At 40.0% G+C, this 20,438-nt stretch overlaps 2 protein-coding genes and 1 long non-coding RNA gene across 5 annotated transcripts; 1 reads left to right on the forward strand and 2 right to left on the reverse strand.

Annotated features, from left to right (window-relative positions):
- Nucleotides 1-1,340: 1,340 nt before the first annotated feature.
- On the forward strand, nt 1,341-4,037 carry LOC115746792 (NADH dehydrogenase [ubiquinone] 1 alpha subcomplex subunit 1). 3 transcript variants are annotated; one of them, XM_048283194.1, is made up of 3 exons: nt 1,341-1,553; nt 1,638-1,738; nt 3,824-4,037. In XM_048283194.1, exons 1-2 carry the CDS (start codon nt 1,446-1,448, stop codon nt 1,728-1,730), a joined length of 201 nt encoding a protein of 66 aa, XP_048139151.1. In that variant the 5' UTR covers nt 1,341-1,445; the 3' UTR covers nt 1,731-1,738; nt 3,824-4,037. The 3 variants fall into 3 exon arrangements, with proteins under 3 accessions (XP_048139151.1, XP_030538569.1, XP_030538570.1); XM_030682709.2 differs by having other exon boundaries at nt 1,342-1,553; nt 1,638-1,764; XM_030682710.2 differs by having other exon boundaries at nt 1,343-1,553; nt 1,638-1,734.
- On the reverse strand, nt 2,317-19,272 carry LOC125316087. Its single transcript, XR_007199406.1, has 3 exons — nt 19,262-19,272; nt 17,194-17,203; nt 2,317-2,445 (listed from the first exon to the last, which is right to left on the reverse strand). It is a non-coding gene; the product is annotated as an uncharacterized LOC125316087 (long non-coding RNA).
- Nucleotides 8,059-10,596, reverse strand: LOC115746897. Its single transcript, XM_030682858.2, has 2 exons — nt 10,010-10,596; nt 8,059-9,861 (listed from the first exon to the last, which is right to left on the reverse strand). Exon 2 carries the CDS (start codon nt 9,336-9,338, stop codon nt 8,382-8,384), a length of 957 nt encoding a protein of 318 aa, XP_030538718.1. The 5' UTR covers nt 9,339-9,861; nt 10,010-10,596; the 3' UTR covers nt 8,059-8,381.
- Nucleotides 19,273-20,438: the final 1,166 nt, after the last annotated feature.

Below are 20,438 nucleotides of genomic sequence, written 5' to 3' on the forward strand. Positions count from 1 at the left end.
AAATTCCAAATTAAGACCTACGAGACATTAATCCTAGGCTAATTTTCCTCTTATAAAAATATGATGCCGTTAACTCATAATATATTTATCCTAAACTAATTTTCTCTAGCAAAAAATAACAAACTAATATTCCTGACCCAAATTTTGTTCTTTATGATCCAACATGGAGAGTAAATTTTTCAATCGGGGATAAATGTGTTATGGGATTCTGGTTTGAAATTCTTTTGTGAGACAATACTTAATTTAGGAAAGCATGTTATGATATTTATCTTGATTCAATAATAATTGAGAAAATTCCAAATAAGGGCCGGAATGCCCTCATTTTATCAATTAAAGGCCTAAAGTGGACCTTTTTTTTAAATAAAGACTTTAAATGTCCTATTTGTTTCAAATAAGGGTATGAAGTGTCTATGATTGTTTCAAAAAAGGGCATGACCTCGTCAACCGACTGTCCGGCCAAATATTATAGCTAATCAAGCGCATTTTTGTCAAAATACCATTTTAATCTAATTTTTAGTGAAATTAAGTTAAAATTTAAAAAAGTAAAAAAGAAACAACGGCGACAAGGCCACCCTCCCACTTGTGCTCACCACCCCATTGTCGATGGGGACGTTGGCCGACGGGGTTGCCGGCACCTCGGCAAGGGCCCGCTAGCCCTCGCCTAGCTTAGGGGGAGGTTGCGGCTCTCCCCTAGACAAGGGCAAGGGTGCTTCCCTCGAAGCTAGGCGAGGTGGCCCTCGGCTCTTGCCTTTGGTCGATGGGGTTTGTTGGCGATCCGGCTGGTCATTGTTGATGCTCCATTAGTAGTGGGACAACGACATGTTTTATTTTATTTTTTAAACTTTAGAAAAACAAACTAAACAAAAAATAAATGAAAAATTTTTAAAAAAAGTTAAATGACGAAAAATGTCCATGTTGGAGGCCCTTGTTTAAGACTAATATGGCCATTTTAGGCTCTTCTTTAAAACAATGTTCACTTCAAGTCATTCTTTTTGAAATAAAGAGAGAACTTTAAATTCTTATTTAAAATAATATCCATTTGAGGTCCTTAATTGAAAAAATGGGAGCACTTTCGTGCCTTTACTTGGAATTTTTTCATAATAATTCGAACATACACGATGACATGAATTGCGGAAATGACAATGATAAAGCTTGTGCTTGTGCAAAATCAAACTGTTTGGTGTAAGATATGAAAAATAGGTAGGAGCTCACAAAACTGTTTGTCAAAGCACATATTTTTTTCCTAACCAACCATATGTGGAGGAAAATAAAAACGATGAACAAAAAAAAAAGCAAAAGAAAAAAAAAAGACTGAGGTGACCATATAAATTGGGGCTAGAATTCAACAAATTGACTTTGGCAGTGCGAAAATCGTCCTTCATCAGTCCAACTCGACGAACAAATTGAAGGAGAGGGAGAGAGGAGGAGCTTGCGGTGGTGGAGACATGGCGTGGTTATTGCTGGAGGCTGCTCTTCCGCTCGGGATCATCGCCGGGATGCTCTGCGTCATGGGCAACGCTCAGTACTACATCCACAAAGCCGCTCATGGCCGCGTAAGTCGTCCCCTTCCCCTCTCAGATCGCCTCCGCTTGGTTTTGAACCTTTTTGGGTGGTTTTTGGTGGCTTGTGATTGACAGCCGAAGCACATCGGCAACGACGAGTGGGACGTGGCCATGGAGAGGCGGGACAAGAAGCTCGTGGAGAACCTGTCCTCCGCTCCTTCCAGTTGATTCCGTAGGTTCCGCCCCGATCTCATGTCTCTCGGTATGCCCGATTTGATTTCTCTACGGAATCTATTTGATCTTGAGCTGCTCGTGAAGTGCGGGAGTGTGCTCAATCGCATTGCCTGCGCTGTCTCGCAAGGATTTAGTCTTTAGGGTTATTGGAGTGTCTGGCTCAATTTGCTTCTTTTTTCCTCTTATTGAATTTGTCTACCGATGTGTTGCCGTTGCAGTGTGAGTTACTATTGTGGCATTCGCGACTCAGTAGAATGGCATCGTGCAATGAATTTTTAACCTGAAAGCTGTGAGTGACTCGGACAGAGTTGAGATGGCAACATTCCGCATTTCTGCAAGTTGAACTCGAATTTTTTCGTGCTTCATAGGTGGATGTTCATCGCTTGGATTGTTTAAATTGAAGGGTTAGTGTGCAGAAAACCATGAATTAAGCATTTAGTAGAGCTCCATTGGTAAAACTAGTCTTAGCAGAATCAGTGAAGGGTTGTAGCGGTGTATAGGATGTTTTCTTTCCTTGTACTGTTGGATGTCAGTAGGACAAACGCTGCAACCAGCTATATTGAACAGAAGGTGTTTATTTCTTGAAAAATGAACTGGGACGTTCATCTTATTATTTCTGTGCAAGGGAATTTAAGAGCCATTAAAACTCAGTGCCAGAAAGGTTTTGCTTCACCATTTGGGTTTTAGGTTGCCTATTCCAATTCCACGGCTCTCATAAATAACTGAGTCTCTTGGGACAAAAGATGCTGAAATATCTTTTGCAAACTTGGGGCAGAAACCTTTGAGCACCACTAGTTAGAATTCAAGCCGTTACCTCCATGGTGTGGTGCTGATATTATGGAACTTTGTTGGGCAGCATCTCCTTGTTCCTTACTGAATCTCCTTGTTCCTTCCTGAATTCCACCACCATGATCATCTAGATGCCATCATAATCCCCTGATCCCTTCTCATTCCAGAATTTTCTTGGATGGCAGCGCCACATTGTCTCCTAAACAAAGCAGACTTCACCTTGAACTACTACATCTGCACATGCGGTTTTGCTTCACCAATCTAATCTAGCCAGGGTTAAGGTCTTGTTGAGCTGAATTCATAGTTTCCCATGTCCCTGGTTTTGTTTAATTTTGTTGGTCATAGCATGCCATCGTATTCAATCAAGTAGAAGTCATAGTTAAGAAGGTGGTAATGAGAGTAGTTAGTTGAAAGATCTATCTATGGTAAGATGGTGGAAGTTCTTAACTTTTACGATGGTCAATTTGGTCAATCAGTTTCTATTTCTTTTTACACCATTTAGCTGCAACTGGAGCAGTGCAACTTCATATGCTTGTAAGAGTGATCGAGTTCTGCATGGAGTGGCTAACCATGCAAACTCTCAGGAACTTGCTTGTCATAGTACTTTTGTTTTCCCAAATAGATAGGAAAACATGCCCTGGAATTGTTACAGCCACTATCGTGGGTATAGAACTTGAAGTAGTTTTTAGATCTGATTTTTTATTGAATTTGTAGTACTGCGCAATGCAGTACAAATTATTGTTGATAAATGAAACATTTTTTTTTAACTAATTATTCAAGCAATAATTTTAAAAAAATGTTCTCCAAATCGTTCATTTTCCGCAAAACAAATGGAGCCTTAGTATAATATTCCCTTTCAATTGTATGCATATTATTTGATATTTTCTTGTTTTTGTGTATTGTTGATGAAAGAAGCTGGGAAAAGGAGAATAACCTGAGGATGTGGCATCATCCTTCTGCTTTTTGTTTCCCATAATATCAATGGATAAAATTGTGATTGCCCGTGTTATTATTTCACTATTACTGAACAAGACAAATATAGTTTGCATTATCGTTTCCTTTCTGTACCATCTGCCTTGATTTACTGTTGAAAGAGCTTTAGAATGATGGTCTTTGAGCTAGCCCCCATTGTTTACTTATGTGAGCAAGGGTTGCGATGAATGAGGCTCAAGGTGTGGTATCATACTACATCCATAGAGACGTGGCAACTACTTTTGGCATTTTTTCTTCTGCAGTTCCCTCATTCCATCTGAATGTAGCTTGACATCCAAATTCCTGAATTAAAATGCATTATGCAGGAACGTCGATCAAGTCAGTGAAGTAATAAAATGCTGATGCATGTTCCATCCATGGCAAGGAGTGTGGAAGCAATATCTAGTGAGGTCATTTGTTTTTCATTTTTGCATGTGCATCTTGATGACCTTACAGACCATGTGGGGGACATTTGAAGATATTTGACCTTAAATGTACTTTTTGTGACTGTTAATGAATTTATTTGTGGAGGTTTGATGATCCTCATCTGGTTTTTGTTTTAGTGCTGTCATTACTATAAGAAATTGCACATCTGAACTTGGGTTCTCAGAGTATAGTGTACAAACTGAGGTGTTAATTTATAGACGGAAGAAATCAGTTTGATTTAGACCTGGGGAGGGAAGTTGAGGAGTTGGTGGGGAAAATATGTAAGGGATGTGAGGATCTTGTTAATCTTATGGTGTCAGCTGGTCATGTAAAGTTTCTTTTGAGTCATCTATTGCAAAACCTATCAAGAAGTTGGTCTGAATGGTGATTCTTGGCACGTTCAGAGAAGACGCTTCACCAGTTTCTTGTCTATAGCTTTTCAATCCTTTTGCTGTGCCATTGTCCTTGGGGTAGTTTTCATGGTGTTGATGTGCTTTAACTTGGAGAGATGCATAAAGTCTTGAGACGGTTGCTTGCCCATGATCTGGTCTTTATAGCAATTCTATTTTGTTTCTTGGGCCAGAATATGTAATGCTGTTGGATGAACTAGTAATTTGAGGTGCATACAGACCTGGAATTTGGAAGGAGACTAAGTTTAAGTTTTCAAGAAATCAATCACACGCTGTTTCGTGTTACTGCCCATGGCTGAGGAAGAGACTCCATCATTGGGTTGAGTACAGGTATATTTAGCTAGCTAATAATATGTAGAATCAGGTCTAAGAAGTATGCATCACCTTGCTACAGATATGAATTGGCCTGGTTTATAATATTCTGAGACATCCTCTCTTGAGAATGTCCTTTCTTTTGAGCTCTTTCTTTTAAACAGGGTTTTCTCCAACATAGTCGAGGAAATCTAATGGAACCATGGAAACCACATAGACGGGATCAATCACAGTGGGATCCTCCAGGGAGGTCTTATGGTACAAAAACCAATGGCTGTGATGGCACATGGTCCTTAGGACAAGTTTTTTCCCATTTTGATGTCCTTAATTAAATGTGAAAGCCATTAGCTTCCTCCATCGTCTAAACAGGTTATTTTTTTCCTGATCAAAAGGATGGGAAGTTCTCTGTGCCCTAATCTGAATCTCATTTTTTGGGGCTTTTAGCTCCCACTTGTTCCGACTCTTGGCTTTTCATCATCATTAGAAGACTGAAACGCCCAACCATAAAAAGCGCTTTTTTTTTGCCCTTTTTCCTCCCCAGCCCTTTAGGTACAACCCATTTTCTTTCTGGGTGGAAACAATGTGGCAAATCATCGGATGGAATGGTTGTCAATAGTTGTTCGCGTACAATAATCGGGTTTTTCAATGGTGTCACTGGAAATCACTGTACTTTTCGTTAATTATGCTATGAAACCTATGAATGTTAAATTCGTATTTGCCTTATAATCGTGTAAACGTTTTCATTCGTGGGCTTAAAGGTCGTTGTAAAAGGCGGGATGTGCGGGTTGAACTTTGCTTTTAAAATTTTAGCTTGTTTATTAACTTTAGGTGAAAGTTGAAAGTCTCAAAACATATAAAGATTAGTATTCGAAGTCAACTAAATTAAAGTCATAACTTTCATTTTCGGCCTAAAACTCGCACCAAAGATCCAAAGTCACTCGAAAACAGGCTTTGAAACATAGGTTCAGTAGAACAATTCGAAAGGTACTTCGGTGGTCGATCATGAGTTTTGGAGTAACAGATGGCGATTTTCTATTTGGTTTGATCCAGAGTAGCCGCGAGATTGGGGTCAAATTTGGGTGACTACACCTTCGGTTTTTCATTGAGAAAATTTTAGTAAATTTTGTTTCAAATAAGGGTATGAAATATTTTCATTGTTTCAAATAAGGGTATAAAATAGATATTATTTCAAATAAGGACCTTAAATGGCTGTATTAGTCTAAAAAAAGGGTCTCTCACCATTGGTTAGGGACATTTTCGTCATTATTTTTTTTATTTTTTCCTTTTTCTGTTTTCTAAAAATTCAAAAAAAAAAAGACATGTTGGAGGCAGCCCTCTAACCGGCAGTGGGCCGGCGGCGATGGCTATCGAGGTCGCCGGTGCCTCGGCAAGGGCCGGGACAAGCCTCACATCTGGTCGGTGGGGTAGAAACCACAGGTGCGAGGGTTTCCTTTTTTTTTTTTTGGTATTTCAACTTTTAGATTTTTATTTCTTAGTTTAATTTAACTAAAAATTAAATTAAATTGTATTTTGACAAAAATGCCCTTGATCAACCGGAATATTTCGCCGCTCAATCGACCAGCGAGGTCAAGTCCTTTTTTGAAATAGCCATAGCCATATGCCCTTATTTGAAAATTTTCATTTTCGTTGTCGTCCCTCTTTTGTTTTAGGTCGAAATTGTAGTCCCTGTTGAACATGGACAATTTGTGGGGCTCTTTCCTCTGTATAAGGACGATAATAGAACCAAATACCAAACGAGAGAACCTGAAGTCGTTTAAAAAAAAAAAAACCGTGAAGTCACAGTGAAACTTGTTTCGCAGAGGAAGTTTGTTTCTATCGTTCTCATGATGTGATGAACCATAAAAAAAGAACAAGCAATTGCAGGTAATACGAAATGGAGGTTAACCCATGACGGAAGAGATGTTCCGGTGATGGCCAAATTCACTTTGAATTTGATCTCCTCGTCATGCTTTGCCGTGCAGTCTATCCGGCCAAATGATTATAATAAGTATCGGTACCAATTCTATTCAGTACAATTCTTTTATCTAACATCATTTTTTTTTATTGGTACCAATTCAGATGAGGATCGCTTGAAGATGTTCCAGGATACCTGCTGATATCCAAATTCTATCTTGCACCATTTTTTTATACTACGCAAGCCCACCCTTTGATTCGATTGCTTAAAACATTATTCCGAGATTTTTGTGGCGTATATACTATCATTATATGACTTTGTCTGGGCTAATGGAGAACTGGTTAGACAATCATGATCGCGATTCGCTCGATTTTGGCTAATCCCAAACAACTTGGATCGTTCATTTGACTGGTTGTTTACCGATCTTTTTCTTTTTGCCGCTCCATCTTGTGATTGCTGAAGCTACAAGCTACTTTAAAAGACTTCGAGACAAACGCCACTGTTGAGTCGAGAGGGGTAAAACTTACTTGAGTTGCTTTAGTCCGGCTGGAAAGCTTAAGGTAATTATCGGATCAAGTTTGCTTTCTCCATGTGAGATCTTCACTCGTGAAATATTCCCCATCATGACCTCTGTTAGACTATCAATTTCTCATGCATATGATATCATATTTATATAAAAAAATCAGTGAGCTCATTTTCCAACTGGAATACTACATTTGATCTCGAGATCTACCAGTTTGACCCAAGTTCTTGGCTAAGAAGTCGTTCAATTTGAGCGATTATCTTTCAGGCTATTATTCACCATTACCTATAGGTCAATCATAGCACAAAAAGCCTCGACCCGACATCCTGATTCCAAGTAGGTAAGGAAGTAGACAGGAGACAAGCAGGCCAGTCCAACTCAGAAAAGAGTAATGAGCAACATGTTTTGGACACAAGTGGCAAAGTCATATAGCTAATTAAGAGGATTCTCCATCACACCCATTTTGCTTTATATAATGTTTAACAAAGCTGAAAGTGAAAGCTACCTAGCCGAAACAAAAGGAAGGAAAAAGAAATCTTTTTTCTAGACTTCACATCAAATGCTTCTCATTTTCAAATACCCACATAAACGAGGGGACTAATAGGGTTCTTGAGGTTCTTGGAAGTACTCCAGTCCCTTTCATGGAGGTTAGGTTCGCCAGACGTGGCAACCTGCAAGCTTAGTTCTTGTGGAGAAACTTTTGTAGAACCTATCTACGCATCTCTTTACACGGACCCGAAAAACCCAAGCTGCTAAGGAGTAACAGTTTGCAATTCGTGGATCTGGGGTAGAACTTAAAAGAGACGACTTGACACAATAATGCTTGATTGCAATATTCCGCGAGAGCACATTAAGACTAGCCCTAGTTGAAGAGACTCTAAGCCAGTCTAGGCCCTCAGAAAACAGCAACATACTAATCTGATGAACCATGTTGTTAATCAAAAGTGAGCAGTACGGCCCAAACAGGAGATGAAGGACATGAAAATTTTCTTTTATTCCTTCTCAATGGGCAAGAAATTCAACACAATTAGAATTTAACCGTTTTCACTAAATGCACACGACAACGAATCACGAAATTATGGACGCTCACAAGTGAAAAAAAGGCAGATTTACACAAAAATCCTAGTTGGCCCACACTAGCAGCAAGGGACTTACCACCATGAATGAAGAGATCAGATGGGAGACACCACCAAAAAGAAGGTGCAGTCGGGGGAAAAAAGCTTTTTCTGGGCGGAGGAAGTGAACTCGAATAAAAGCGGCAGCTCTGTGAATGTGGAAGCTCGTGAGAATATTTGAAGTTAGGGCACATATTCACTCTCAAGAATGGGCTGTGTTCTGGTGACCATAGCTGCTGGTGCTTTCGTATCACCAACCGAAGTCATATGCAGTGTTTCCCCAGCTTCCGCAGCCTTCTCCATCTGTTGCATAGTATTTCTTTGCTTGAACTTTTGTGCCCATAACACTAACAAACCCAGCAGCACAATCAATGCTAATCCCCCCAGAACAGATCCAACAATTATCCAGACTTTGGTGTTGGACTTTCCATGACTTGCCTTTCCTGGACTTGGTCCTCCACCACCGGATGTGGGAGGCAGAGAGATTGGAGCAGGGGAAGGAGCAATAGATTCAACCACTATGGAAAAATGTCCCTGTTCCATTGTAGAGCATACATTGCTCGATATCAGATTGCTGAAATTGATCGAACCATTTAAATCAATTGAAACACACTTGGCAATAGACCCCAATGGAAGAGACTTCACATCTGTGAAATGAATCAAGATGGGGTTGGCAGATGTCCTGATATCCAACTCTGGCAAATTTGTAGCCGACAAGTTAAATGCGTCATAAGCAAGAAGACCCAGAACGGGCGATAAATATGTGTAACCAGGTAATGGATAATACACCACAGACCAATTTCCCAGGTTTTGATACACAAGAACCAGCCTCTCGACATATGGAGTCTCAGTAACTCCAGTTGGAATTTCAAACTCCTTGTATGACTCAACACCTCTGTTTCGCAAGCTGCCACTCCGAAGCCTCATTGCAGACACCTTAATCCCCGTCAAGTTTGACGGAACAACTCCGTCAAAAGAAATGCCCGTCCTAGGGCGGTCGTCAAATGCCCTATAGGCATAATCCTGGAGAAGCCCATCTAAAGCTCGTGCAGACCCAACAGTAGACTGGGCATTCGAACTCTCAACCTCGAATAAACATAACAGAAGGACATGCATCATGAGACCCCAGAGACGCCCCATCGATGCTCCGTTGTAGCGGAAATCGGCAGAATGCCGCTCTGTTCGAATCAATATCACAGTTCAACAGCCACAAACGGGCACTCCAAGAGCAGTGCAGTAAGCTGTCTTACAGCAACTTCACCAGCATTGCTTGGTTTCTGCAATTCCAGATTCCAAAAGGACTTCAACCAAATGACAAACAGCACCAACGGGCACTGGAGAGAAAAAAAGGGACGTGTATTTCAGAGAGGAGGGGAGAGCAAAAGCTTATTCAGCCGTTGCAACTTCTGATGGCAATGCCCAGATTTACTTTTCCCTTTTTCCGATCCTTGTGAAAGAAGCTACACCCGGCCTCATGGACCAGCAACAGCTGCTGGAGAATCTCAAAAGCTTCGCCTTTTTCTCGAGAAAACAAGTCCATCACTTCCCCAGCATTTCCTCCTAATCAGAGATTCCAGCATCCAAATGGATCAAAGCGAGAGCGACGAGAAAAAGAAACTGCCGTCTAATCACCTCCCGTCCTTGAATGGTCAACCCGAAGTCGCTATCGCGGATAAATAAGACATTTATTAGTCACTAAAGCCATACGCACTCAGGACCTCCCGATGCAACTAACGCGCATCCAACCAAATCAACTCCCCCTCCCCCAAAAAAAAAAAAACGCAAGAGATGTGGCGATTGGAGCGAAGTACCTGATTATAAACCCCCCGCTCCAAACCCTAAATCTCCGGCCGAGGGGCACGCTTCAACGCCGGCCACTCGGGGACGACCAAACCATCGCGAAAGAGCCGAAATGCGGATCCCCTGAAGCCCCAGAAGCCGCAAAGGACCGGAGAATCTTGAGGTAAATCATCAACGCTCGGCCGGAGGCGGAGATCGGCGGGAGGGAGGGCTCTCAAGCAGGCGAGGCCGAGGAGGTGGTCCGGAGCGACCGCATTGCGACGGACTCTGGGGAGGGGACAGCCGGAGGGAGGAGGTAGGGCCGTACTCGCGACGGATGGGCGGTTCGACGCATTTAACGCCGCTGGCAGCAGGCAATGAAGAGCTTCTGATCTCCACGTAGTTCAGAGCTACGAGACAACCGGATGTTCCCAGCTAACTTCGGGACAGAGATAGAGAGAAAGAGAGAGAGAAGGAGTGCATTGATGGACTGTATCTTCTAGAAAGAGAAAGGGCGAGATAGAGAGAGAGAGAGAAGCTTTTCTTTCAAGTGCCAGTGGAGCGAGACTGGTGCGCAGCGAAGGAGAGAGAGAGAGAGAGAGAGAGAGGAGCGCGGAAAGCAAATAAAAATATTTTATTAGGAGCACACCATGGCGTGGAAGCTAGTTGGCTCATTTTCTCTTGTCCCCATTTGTTTCCAAATTGTTATTCAAATGGCATAATTCTTGATTTGATTTTGTACCCCTAGCTCTTAATTACAGAGATTTTAAAATTAATCAAAGCCATTAAGACGTCATTAAGCGAGTCCATCCCTCATCGCAGGGGTCGCGCTTTTAGAGCGTGCGACCCCGGTTTCGAATTTGACATGACTTCTTTCGAAGTCGTTCTTAAGGAAGCGTCGGTCTGGCCGGTTATTCGATTGAAAATGGCGTAGTAATAGTTCGATGGAAATGACACAGGACAACTTTTTGATATCGACGATAGGCATTAACAGTTCGGGAGAAAAAGACAAAAAAAAAAAACAAAGGACGGACGAAATTTTTATGGATATTTTTCGCCACTTTATATGAGATAAAATTTCGAGATCTCATATTAATTGATCACAATTTTTCATGGAGCCCACGGATATCTAATTGCTTCAAGAAGAAGGGTGGTGACGAATGTCGGAATTGCAATCATCCTAAAGTAACAAAAAAAAAAAACATAATTCAGTTTTTCCATCAACGAGGAGTTTGAAACTTTTCTTTTATAAGCAATAGAGCGTGATTCTCTTACCCCATGCTTATCTGGTAATTAGCGGAGCCGATAGCCTGCATTTTATAGCGTCATTGCTTTGCACCATTCGAAATTTAAGCAAAACCATATATTTATATGTATTATTATCTTCGAATCCACTAATAAAAACGGATATATTCTCTTTCAAAATTTAAGCTTACAATAAACATTATATTTATATGTATTATTCATCGTCATATTATTTCGAATTCACTAATAAAGCACTTTTATGGTGCCATGCTTTTAATTTTAGAATATGATATCTTTCTATTTTTTACAATTCTTGAGTTTGTCGAATTGTCTCACCTAAGTGACTCCGCCATTACGATTAATTAGTGTATATACTATTTGGTTATTTTTTTTATATTTAAAAAATATTTAATATGTGTGTTTTTATTTTGGAATGACGGGGTGTGTGGTTGTGTTGGGTTGGGTCGCTTGACTAACCTTTGGCCACAGCACTCCTTACTTGCCACCGGAACCCGAACCAAATCCGATTAATCTTCATCCTTAAAAAAAATTGGGTACATAATTATACACCATCTGGAACATTAAAGGCGATCAAATGAAAGAATCGGCACGTTATTAATAGAGTTTCAGAGTGATTTGACAGCATATGCTCTTTTTAAGTAAATAATTAATACAACATATTCCGACCAAAAATAAAAAAAAATTAAGACAACATATACTCAACGAGGGCAGTTGAGAATATCTTTCATTGTCGAGTAATCAGAGAGTATTTATATTTTAATCAAACACGAGCTTCGAAAAATAGGAAAAGGCTATATAGCTAATTCGCAGGCGCCGATTTAATACATTCGGCTTAGGAATTAAGTCAGTGATTCCAATCATAAGCAACGCGTTTTAAACAATACTGATTTTTCGATTATAAAAATTAAAAGAAGAAGAAGAAGAAGATCACGAGCGATGCGCCAAGCCAAACTAGAACGTAGACCTAGAGGCCAACAATCACAATTTGAATAATCATGGTTAGTAAGTCTAGAATAACGGGCATTATATGTACATATTTAATCGGGATAATACCACGGAAAAGTCTAAATTGGAACACCAATGACAAATTTATCTTGGACTATTTTTTTTTTGATAAAAAAAAATCAAAACTAGTATATACGTGATAAATTTACCCGAACTAATTTTTTGATAATAAAAAATTTCAAATAAGTGAACCTGTGAAAAATTTATCTCGAACCGATATACTTGTGATAAATTTACCATACGTTAGTTTTTCGTTAAATTTTACAATCGGATTATTGAGTTGTATGACACGTGTTAGTTAGTGAGCCTATCGATTTGGATATTTTACCTTTGTTTGTCACGGATGTATCGATTTGGGGTTTTTCGTTGTATTAACCCGATTTAACGAAAAACTAATGAAGGGCAAATTTGTTGCATGTGTATTAGTTTGAGATTTTTGTGGTAAAAAAATTTAATTTAGGATAAATTCATTACAAATATATTAGTTTGGGGTTTTTAGTAGTAAAAAAAATAATTTTGAGTAAATTTGTCAAACATACACCAGTTTAGGATTTTTTATGGTAAAAAATAATTTGAGGTAAATTTAACACATGTGTACAAATTTAAGGATTTTTGTTGATAAAAAAAATAGTTTGGTAAATTTATCACATGTATATTAATTTGAAATTTTTCGTAGTAATAACCTTATTTAATAAAACTATATCGCGTGTTTGGAATTATTATAGAATTATGTTTGGATCGACACCCGGGTGAAGAAATTTAAGACCGGTTTGGCTAAAGGCGAAGTAGAAGTTGCAAACTCGTAACTAAAACGTCGAGTTTGCGTGAAAAATCAGGTTCCTCAATGGGAGCTGATGAGAATTTTATTATTATTTTGATTTTATAGCTAAGTAAAACTAATTCAATTTTAAAGTCTATGCAATTGCTCAAGATATTGAAAGTCTCTAAACTAGTTACAAAAATGCAATTAAGTCCTAATAAAGTCGCAATCAAGTCATTCCATTCATGTCGTTTAATGGAACAAACTAACATGACTCTTTTTTAATTATTTTTTCTCTCTTATATCATGGCATTAGCGTGGCTAAACATGAAAGATAAGACAAAAACGACATCATTTTAATCTGAAGGCTTTAAAATAAATATTATCTAAATTATCTTTAAAAACTAGGTAAAAAAATAAGAAAGCAAAACAGCGAGGGCTCCTTACTGCCACCGCGCCACTGCTGCCCCCCCACTATTGTTGGAAAGGGTGGGTGAGGGGGGACGGCCTGCCAAGGCCGCCCAGGTCCTCTCCATCTTGCCTGTTCATTTCTTTTAAAAAAAACCTTTTTATATTCTAATCCAATTCAAAAATAATAGTTAAAATAAAAAATTATACTTGGATTACAATCACATCGTTTTAGCTTTATTTCTTCATATTTTAGCCACGTCAGCATCGCGTAAGAGAGAAATTAAAATGCAAATTTTTATGGTTTGGTTGCACCTTTCATAAATTTTAAGACTTCTAGTAATTTTTGGAAAGACGGTGGCAATTTAGAGACACGTGGCTGACCCGTTACACGTGGCAGGGAGGAGAGCACGAAAGGATTGGGTTTCCTCGGGGAGTACCGACGAGGTGGTTGTGTTTGCAGCTTTTGCCGGGCCAGCTCACAGGGCATTTGACTCGCTTTGTGATTGGGGAGCGACTTCCTTCTTGCTTTGGTTTTCGTCAGTGGTCCACACGTGCCCCCTGCCCTGTGCACGTGACAGCGAGGCCAGCTTTGTAAATACCAATAAGGAAACAGTTAACTTCCCCAAAACCCAACCGCGACAGCTGTAATGTCAGTTCTTTTTTTTTTTTTCCCCTCTGTCTTTATTTCTTCACAGTTCTCTCTTTTCATCCGCCGCGCGGTAAATTTAATATGGGACTAGCAAATTTGACAAGTCTTATTAGGAGAGTGTCTTTAAAAACACTGATTGGCTATACCTAACAAAAAAATAATAATAAAAAATTAAAAATAAACACCCTTTACCAATTTAATAATTACATATCCCACGGGAGAAAATTAATGATTTAAAAAAGAAATAATGAAGATTCATTATCCAAATGCTTGACAAGCATCTCGAGCTATTGACGCTATGCTGGAGTCTTGTTTCGATGCGGGCAATGTCACGTCCGCGCACGGCCATTCGAATCGATTGGGCGAGCGAGTTCGAATGCTACAATTTTTTTTTCTTCTAAAGGAGGGGGTAAAAAATAAAGAGCGCGAATGAAGTGGGAAAGTGGGGCCACCTTTGCTCACTTTGCGAAGAATGAAGATTGCGGTTGTTGGGAAAGGAAAGACGGAGCCCACCCAAGTGAATAGTGTGTGGATGCGTTGTCAGTGGGGGGGCGCTCGTGATGCACCGCCCTCGTCTTGCTTACCTATGAAGTTTCAAATTGGCGAATCGCCGGTGGGAAAATGGAGAAGAAGGGAGGTCGACTTTCTTCTTTCTTGATTTCCAAATTCGGGCCCCGCCCCGCCCCGCCCCGCCCGTCGGACTCATACCCCATCGTAATCTAAGCCTTTCGAGTGTTCTCACCACCCCCACCCCCCCCTTTTTTTTTAAGTTAATCACGACCCAAGAAATCGTCACACCGCTCTTGAGAATATATCAACTAGACCCTCGTGTTCCTTTTCTTTTGGCTAAAAAAAATAATTAAGTGAATAATCTAAGTGGATTATTTAGGTTAGTGTAGCATGAATTGATGTTTAATTCTAGTTCTTTTGAATGTTGAGCGTTCTGAATCGTAAATGGTCCAAGGGAGGGTCAATCCATCCGAAGTCTATCATTACGTTAAGATGCGGCATCATCTTGCAAGAAAATGAAGGCTTTCGATGAACAAATGCCGATTGAGTGGACCACAAAACAAAAGCACGCAAAGCCAGGCCGCCCACGTGTGTATTCGGCTATGGACTCCACATACAAGGTAGGGATAATGACGGGAATAGTCTTTGAACTTTGGCTAAACGTATAATGTGATTCTTAAACTTTTAATTTGCTCAATGTAGTTCGAACCCAATATGAGAGGTGATCCCTAAAACTTTCAATTTATTCGATATGATGATTTATATACTTTTGGTACATATTCAGTTTAGTCCCTAACTTATATGGAAAATGCCAATTATCTTTAAATTCGTTTTGATAATATTGAAAATGGGCTAAATTAAATATGTATAAAAAATTTAGGGATCATATTAAATAAATTAAAAGTTTAAGAAATCACATTATACATTACGTTAAAGTTCGAAGATCACATTAAATAAATTAAAAATTCAGATATCATATTGTATATTCAGCTATTATCTACTCTGAACGGAAGAGCTTGGTGCAATTAGAACACTACGCGTTGCTCCATTAATATCTTGGACGCTATGTCGCAGCGTATTATTTCTGACAATTATTCTCTCGTGGTCGATGATCGAGGGGGGCCAACAATGTGTGCTCTCCGCTTGACGACGAAGACAGGACAAGGCCGGGGGTGAGAAGAGTGAGGCTTTTCACACGTTCCAAGCCCCACTTGCTTTCAAGCCTTTTTAACTGACCATTTGTCTTGCCTTTCGATTTCTTCGTGCCTTGGTCTTATCATGATGATGATGCATTCTAGGTGGCTTCAAGCGAATCAATCATGTTTCACGGCCGCGTTTCCCCTAATCCCTGATGCGATACCCAAAAAATTGCCGACCGAATCGGGAACCGTGGCCGCGACGTGCGGATTTTTCATTCCCGATCCGGGCGAGCGGCTCGTACAATTTCGCTGCGTTCTAATCGTATCAACAACAGCATTCATTCGATGCAAGATCAGCCCGATGATTGATACCACGACGCAACATAAATCTCGACGGGATTTGCAAGGAAGCTTTGAGAAATCAAGAAACTTTTTTCCATTTGGATGAGATTGATCGGAGTTTTTTCTTTGTTTTTTTTTGTTATAAATGTGGTCCTGAACTTACAACGCAATGTGTAATGTAGACCCCGAGCTATATGGAAATTTTCTATGCTATCATTCCATTTATTCAAGTTCGGGGACAAGATTGAATATTTTCGTAAAGTTGGGAGACTAAATTGAAAATGCATCAAAAGTCGAGGGACCACAATGAACAAATTAAAATTTTAAGAATCACATTGGCTATCGAACTACAGTTCAGAGATTACATCGAACAAATTCAAAGTTCAAAGACACATTTCACAATGAGTCAAAATTCAGAAAACCGTTTGCGTCATTTTTCCAACGGGGTTAGGTGCCGGATGGGTAAAGAATGGGTTACGTGGTCTGTATACTCGATATTTTACCAGAAGACCGTACTTGAACAAGAACGTGTAGGTGCCAGAGAAGAGGCCGGGTGGGAGTCGGAATTGGGTTCATTAACTTGGGGCGGGCGGGTTGGGCTTCTTAAGTCACTGATGTTGTCTCTCTAGGTGAGCCTTGGTGAAGAGAATGCCCATGAACGGGCCACATCGGTCATGGGCTTTACGACATCCCATCTTCGTCGGCCCAAGATAGACAATACGTATAAACTTGGGCCGGGCCACGATGGACCGTAACTTTTTTTTTTTTTTTTTTTGTATCAAGCCCCGATACTTTTAATTTTTCTAATCAAGTCATTCTATTTTTACAAATCACCCAATCAAATCTCTCGTGCACCAAATCCGACCGTATCGAGTTGACGAGCCCACCTGCCAATGCCGGAGTACGATCCGCTGCCCCGATTCTCCAAATCCAAGGAAATGTATGTACGAGAGTGGAGTTTCTCCGGAGATAACATATACTTTCTTGTGGAACCATCAGAAGCATCTAGCACAAAGGTTTAACGTCTGCGAACATAACTCAAGATTTGCTAAGATCGGTCAGCATTTGGTTTTAAGAACTTGGATTCAATTCAAATAATGTATTTCTCTTCCTCGGTAGAGAGCATAATTCCACCTCTTATCCTCTACTTAAAACAATTTTTACTTTCCAGTCTTAGATGAGTGTGGTTCGGCATTTTAATGCCTGGTGTCGGAGCACTTCATCTAATCCTATAAACAACGATTAAATCCTTTCCTCGAGGAAACCTTGACATCATGCATAGTGATTTCAAGGAAAGCAGATCTTGCCTTAATAAATGGTCGGTTTCTACTATGAAAGGAATCAAGAAAATTCTCTATAAGCAATAAAGAAACTTGCTCAATAAGATTATAGGTTCCACAAACCAGAGTAGTTACTTATCATTTAATTAGCAAGGAAAGAATATTATAAACTTGGTCTAACCCTGTCATTATTTGATTGTACACTAGTAATCGTGTAAGACCTCAAATCTAAGCAAAGTTAATCAAGGTAGTTCCTCATTACGGTGAAGAACCTATTAGCAGCTTCTAGGGGTGATCGGTTCCTCTCAAGAACAGGAGATCGGACCGATAGTCTCGGGAATCGGACTCACCGGTCCGGTCCGGTTCCTGGGCGGTCCAATGGAACCGGTCCAAGAAGTGGAACAAGAAATAGGACAATGGCATTTCATTCCACAACTTGAATGATCCAGAGTTCTCCAGAGCAGAAAATCCGAAAGTTGTGAGCATGGTGGAAGGAAATAGGCATCTCAAGCGGTGTAGCGATGTAATGCGGATGATCAAGGTCTATTCCTGGAATAAGAGCAGCGGCATCCTAGGCAAAATTCACCATCTGTTTGAGAAGCTTGCCGTCCCGAAAAGGAAAGGCATAAAGGATTCATGAGAAAGATTCTTCTCGATTTGCCGGGTGTAGTGGTTCTTGATGAAGGGCATACGCCGAGGAAACACTTTGGACTCAGAAGAGGATCATCCTCTCGGGCACCCCTTTCCAAAATAATTTTCTAGAGCTCTATAAAACCTTGTGCTTAGTGAGACCCGCAATAGCCAACGAACTCCCCCTGAGTCTTAAGAAATTCCGCATGACTAGAACAACACAGACGAAAAAAAGTAAAATCTTTTGGTCCGGTCCGGTCCGGTCTTGTACCCTCGAAATCGGAAATCGGACTGCTCGCGAATCGTCCTCAATGGAGCTTTAGCCCCACTACAAACAAAGGACGAAGCTCTCGAAGCATCGGTTGAAGTTTGAAGCTGGACGTCCAAGAAAAAATAAACAACCACTTCAAATATCAACCCTGAGCCGGGAGCGCCGAGAGCCCCGGGGACGGTGCTCAAATTGATAGGGGAAAATGACATGTGCCGAGGTTTTCGAGGCACGACTAGTGGATCCCATGGCTAAGAAGAACCTTAAGACTTGTTGCGTCTTGGCAAACTAAGGTTTCCTAAAGTTGTCTAGGACTCTCTAGAATATTCTCAAAGGTGGGCAATATCGTAATTATCTTTCTTTCTAGAAACTTCCCATTTATTGTTAATGGTTAGGTAGATGGGAGATGCGATCTTAGCCATCGGATCAAATATAGAGCAACGGTTGTAATTCGAGACCCTCTACTATATAAAGAGGTGTCCTCCTTCATTTGATCATCCACAAAAAGAATACAAAGGACATTCTCTATGTGATCCGGGTGAATCGACAAGCAACTACGTGAATCCCAGAGTTCTCTTGTGACTATTGGAACTTTTCTTAGATTTCTACTTTTCTTTTAGAATAGCATGCTTATGCTTCTGCGCTTGATTTTACAAGAAAGATGTCTTTGTATCAAGAACATAAATTACGGGACATCCGAAGAGGGACCGAGAACACTCTAGCATGCTAGTGGAGGAGAGAAAATTTCTACGTTTCTCGATAATCTTCTCGATCTTCGCAAGAGTCAATGTCATGATTTGTGTTCCACAACCGATATTGTCTTATCTGCATAGCTAGATAAATGCATTTTGCGTGGGAGACCATCTTCAGCGGATATTGGAATCATAGAATTTGATTCAAAACAGACAGCCACCAAGGCTCAGCAATGTTATAATGTTAGTCTTTCTTCTTGATTAACTAGTGCTAGTAAGTTGTTGGTAATGTATTTGTTTTCTCCCTAGAATATGCCTTTAGATGGTCATACACTTGTTGTATGTACAATTTTACCAACAAGTTGATCGTCCAACAAGTTCGAGCACATTACTTGTTAGCAATGTTGCTCATCGGGCTATAGAGGAATAGCTATGACGGATGTTCAGCCTATATAGGCCGGTAATTTTATTATTTTCTTAATAGATTGATTGAAGACGTAATTGTTTAATGAAATTCAATTCAATTTGTCACAGATTAGGAGCTTGAGGCTGCATGTGGCATTGGGAAGTAAAAGGTGTTTTGCATTTGTGAAGTATGGAACATTGCATGAGGCACATAATGGTTTGCATGCTCTGGCGGGAAAGGTTTTCCATGGACAGGCTCTGGTAAGTATTTTCAATTACTTTACTATCCGCATGACAACAAAACCGACCTATAATTGTGTATCGGTTGATAAAAATAGCCCGCGAGAAGCTATAGAGTCTGAAAAGGGAGAACAAATCAGGCTAGGTATATGCATTTAGTAGAAATACTTTCTCCATTTCTTTTCACTGCAACTGTTATAGTGTTACCTTACTTTGGTTTTTTTCCTATCAATCGATTGTCTTTGAGTTTTTGTGGATATGGAAATTTGGTTCACTACTTGAAAATGGACTGAACGAAAGGAGAGCAGGAAAAAGTGCAACGAATTGCTTGTCACTATAGATATGCATGTATGATGTTACCATGAAACCCTTGTGGTCACATATGGCTTCTCCGAGTTGGAACTTTGACATCTCGAAATCGACTATAAATTGGACCGGCAAGTTTACTTTAAAGTTGTTGATTTGATAAAGCTCCAGGGTCATGTGATGATGGAACTTTCAAATCAAATCAACAACTTTAAAGTAAACTTGCCAGTCCAACTTATAGTTGATTTCCAACCATCAAAGTTCCAACTCGGAGAAGCCATTTATGACCACAAAGTTTCATATTAACATAATACATGCATAGCTATAGTGACAAGCAATTCGTTGCACTTTTTCTTGCTCTCCCTTTTGTTCAGTCCATTTTCATGTAGTGAACCAAATTTGCATATTTGCAAAAACTCAAAGACAATCAATTGATAGGAAAAAACCAGACATTCTACGAGTATGGTAGCAACATAACAACTGTTGTGCAAAGAAATGGAGAAAGCAGTACTACTAAACGAATATTTCTAGCCTGATTTGTCCTCTTCCGGACTCTCT

This window comes from Rhodamnia argentea, chromosome 7 (assembly GCF_020921035.1).
Source record: "Rhodamnia argentea isolate NSW1041297 chromosome 7, ASM2092103v1, whole genome shotgun sequence".
Taxonomy (NCBI): Eukaryota; Viridiplantae; Streptophyta; class Magnoliopsida; order Myrtales; family Myrtaceae; genus Rhodamnia; species Rhodamnia argentea.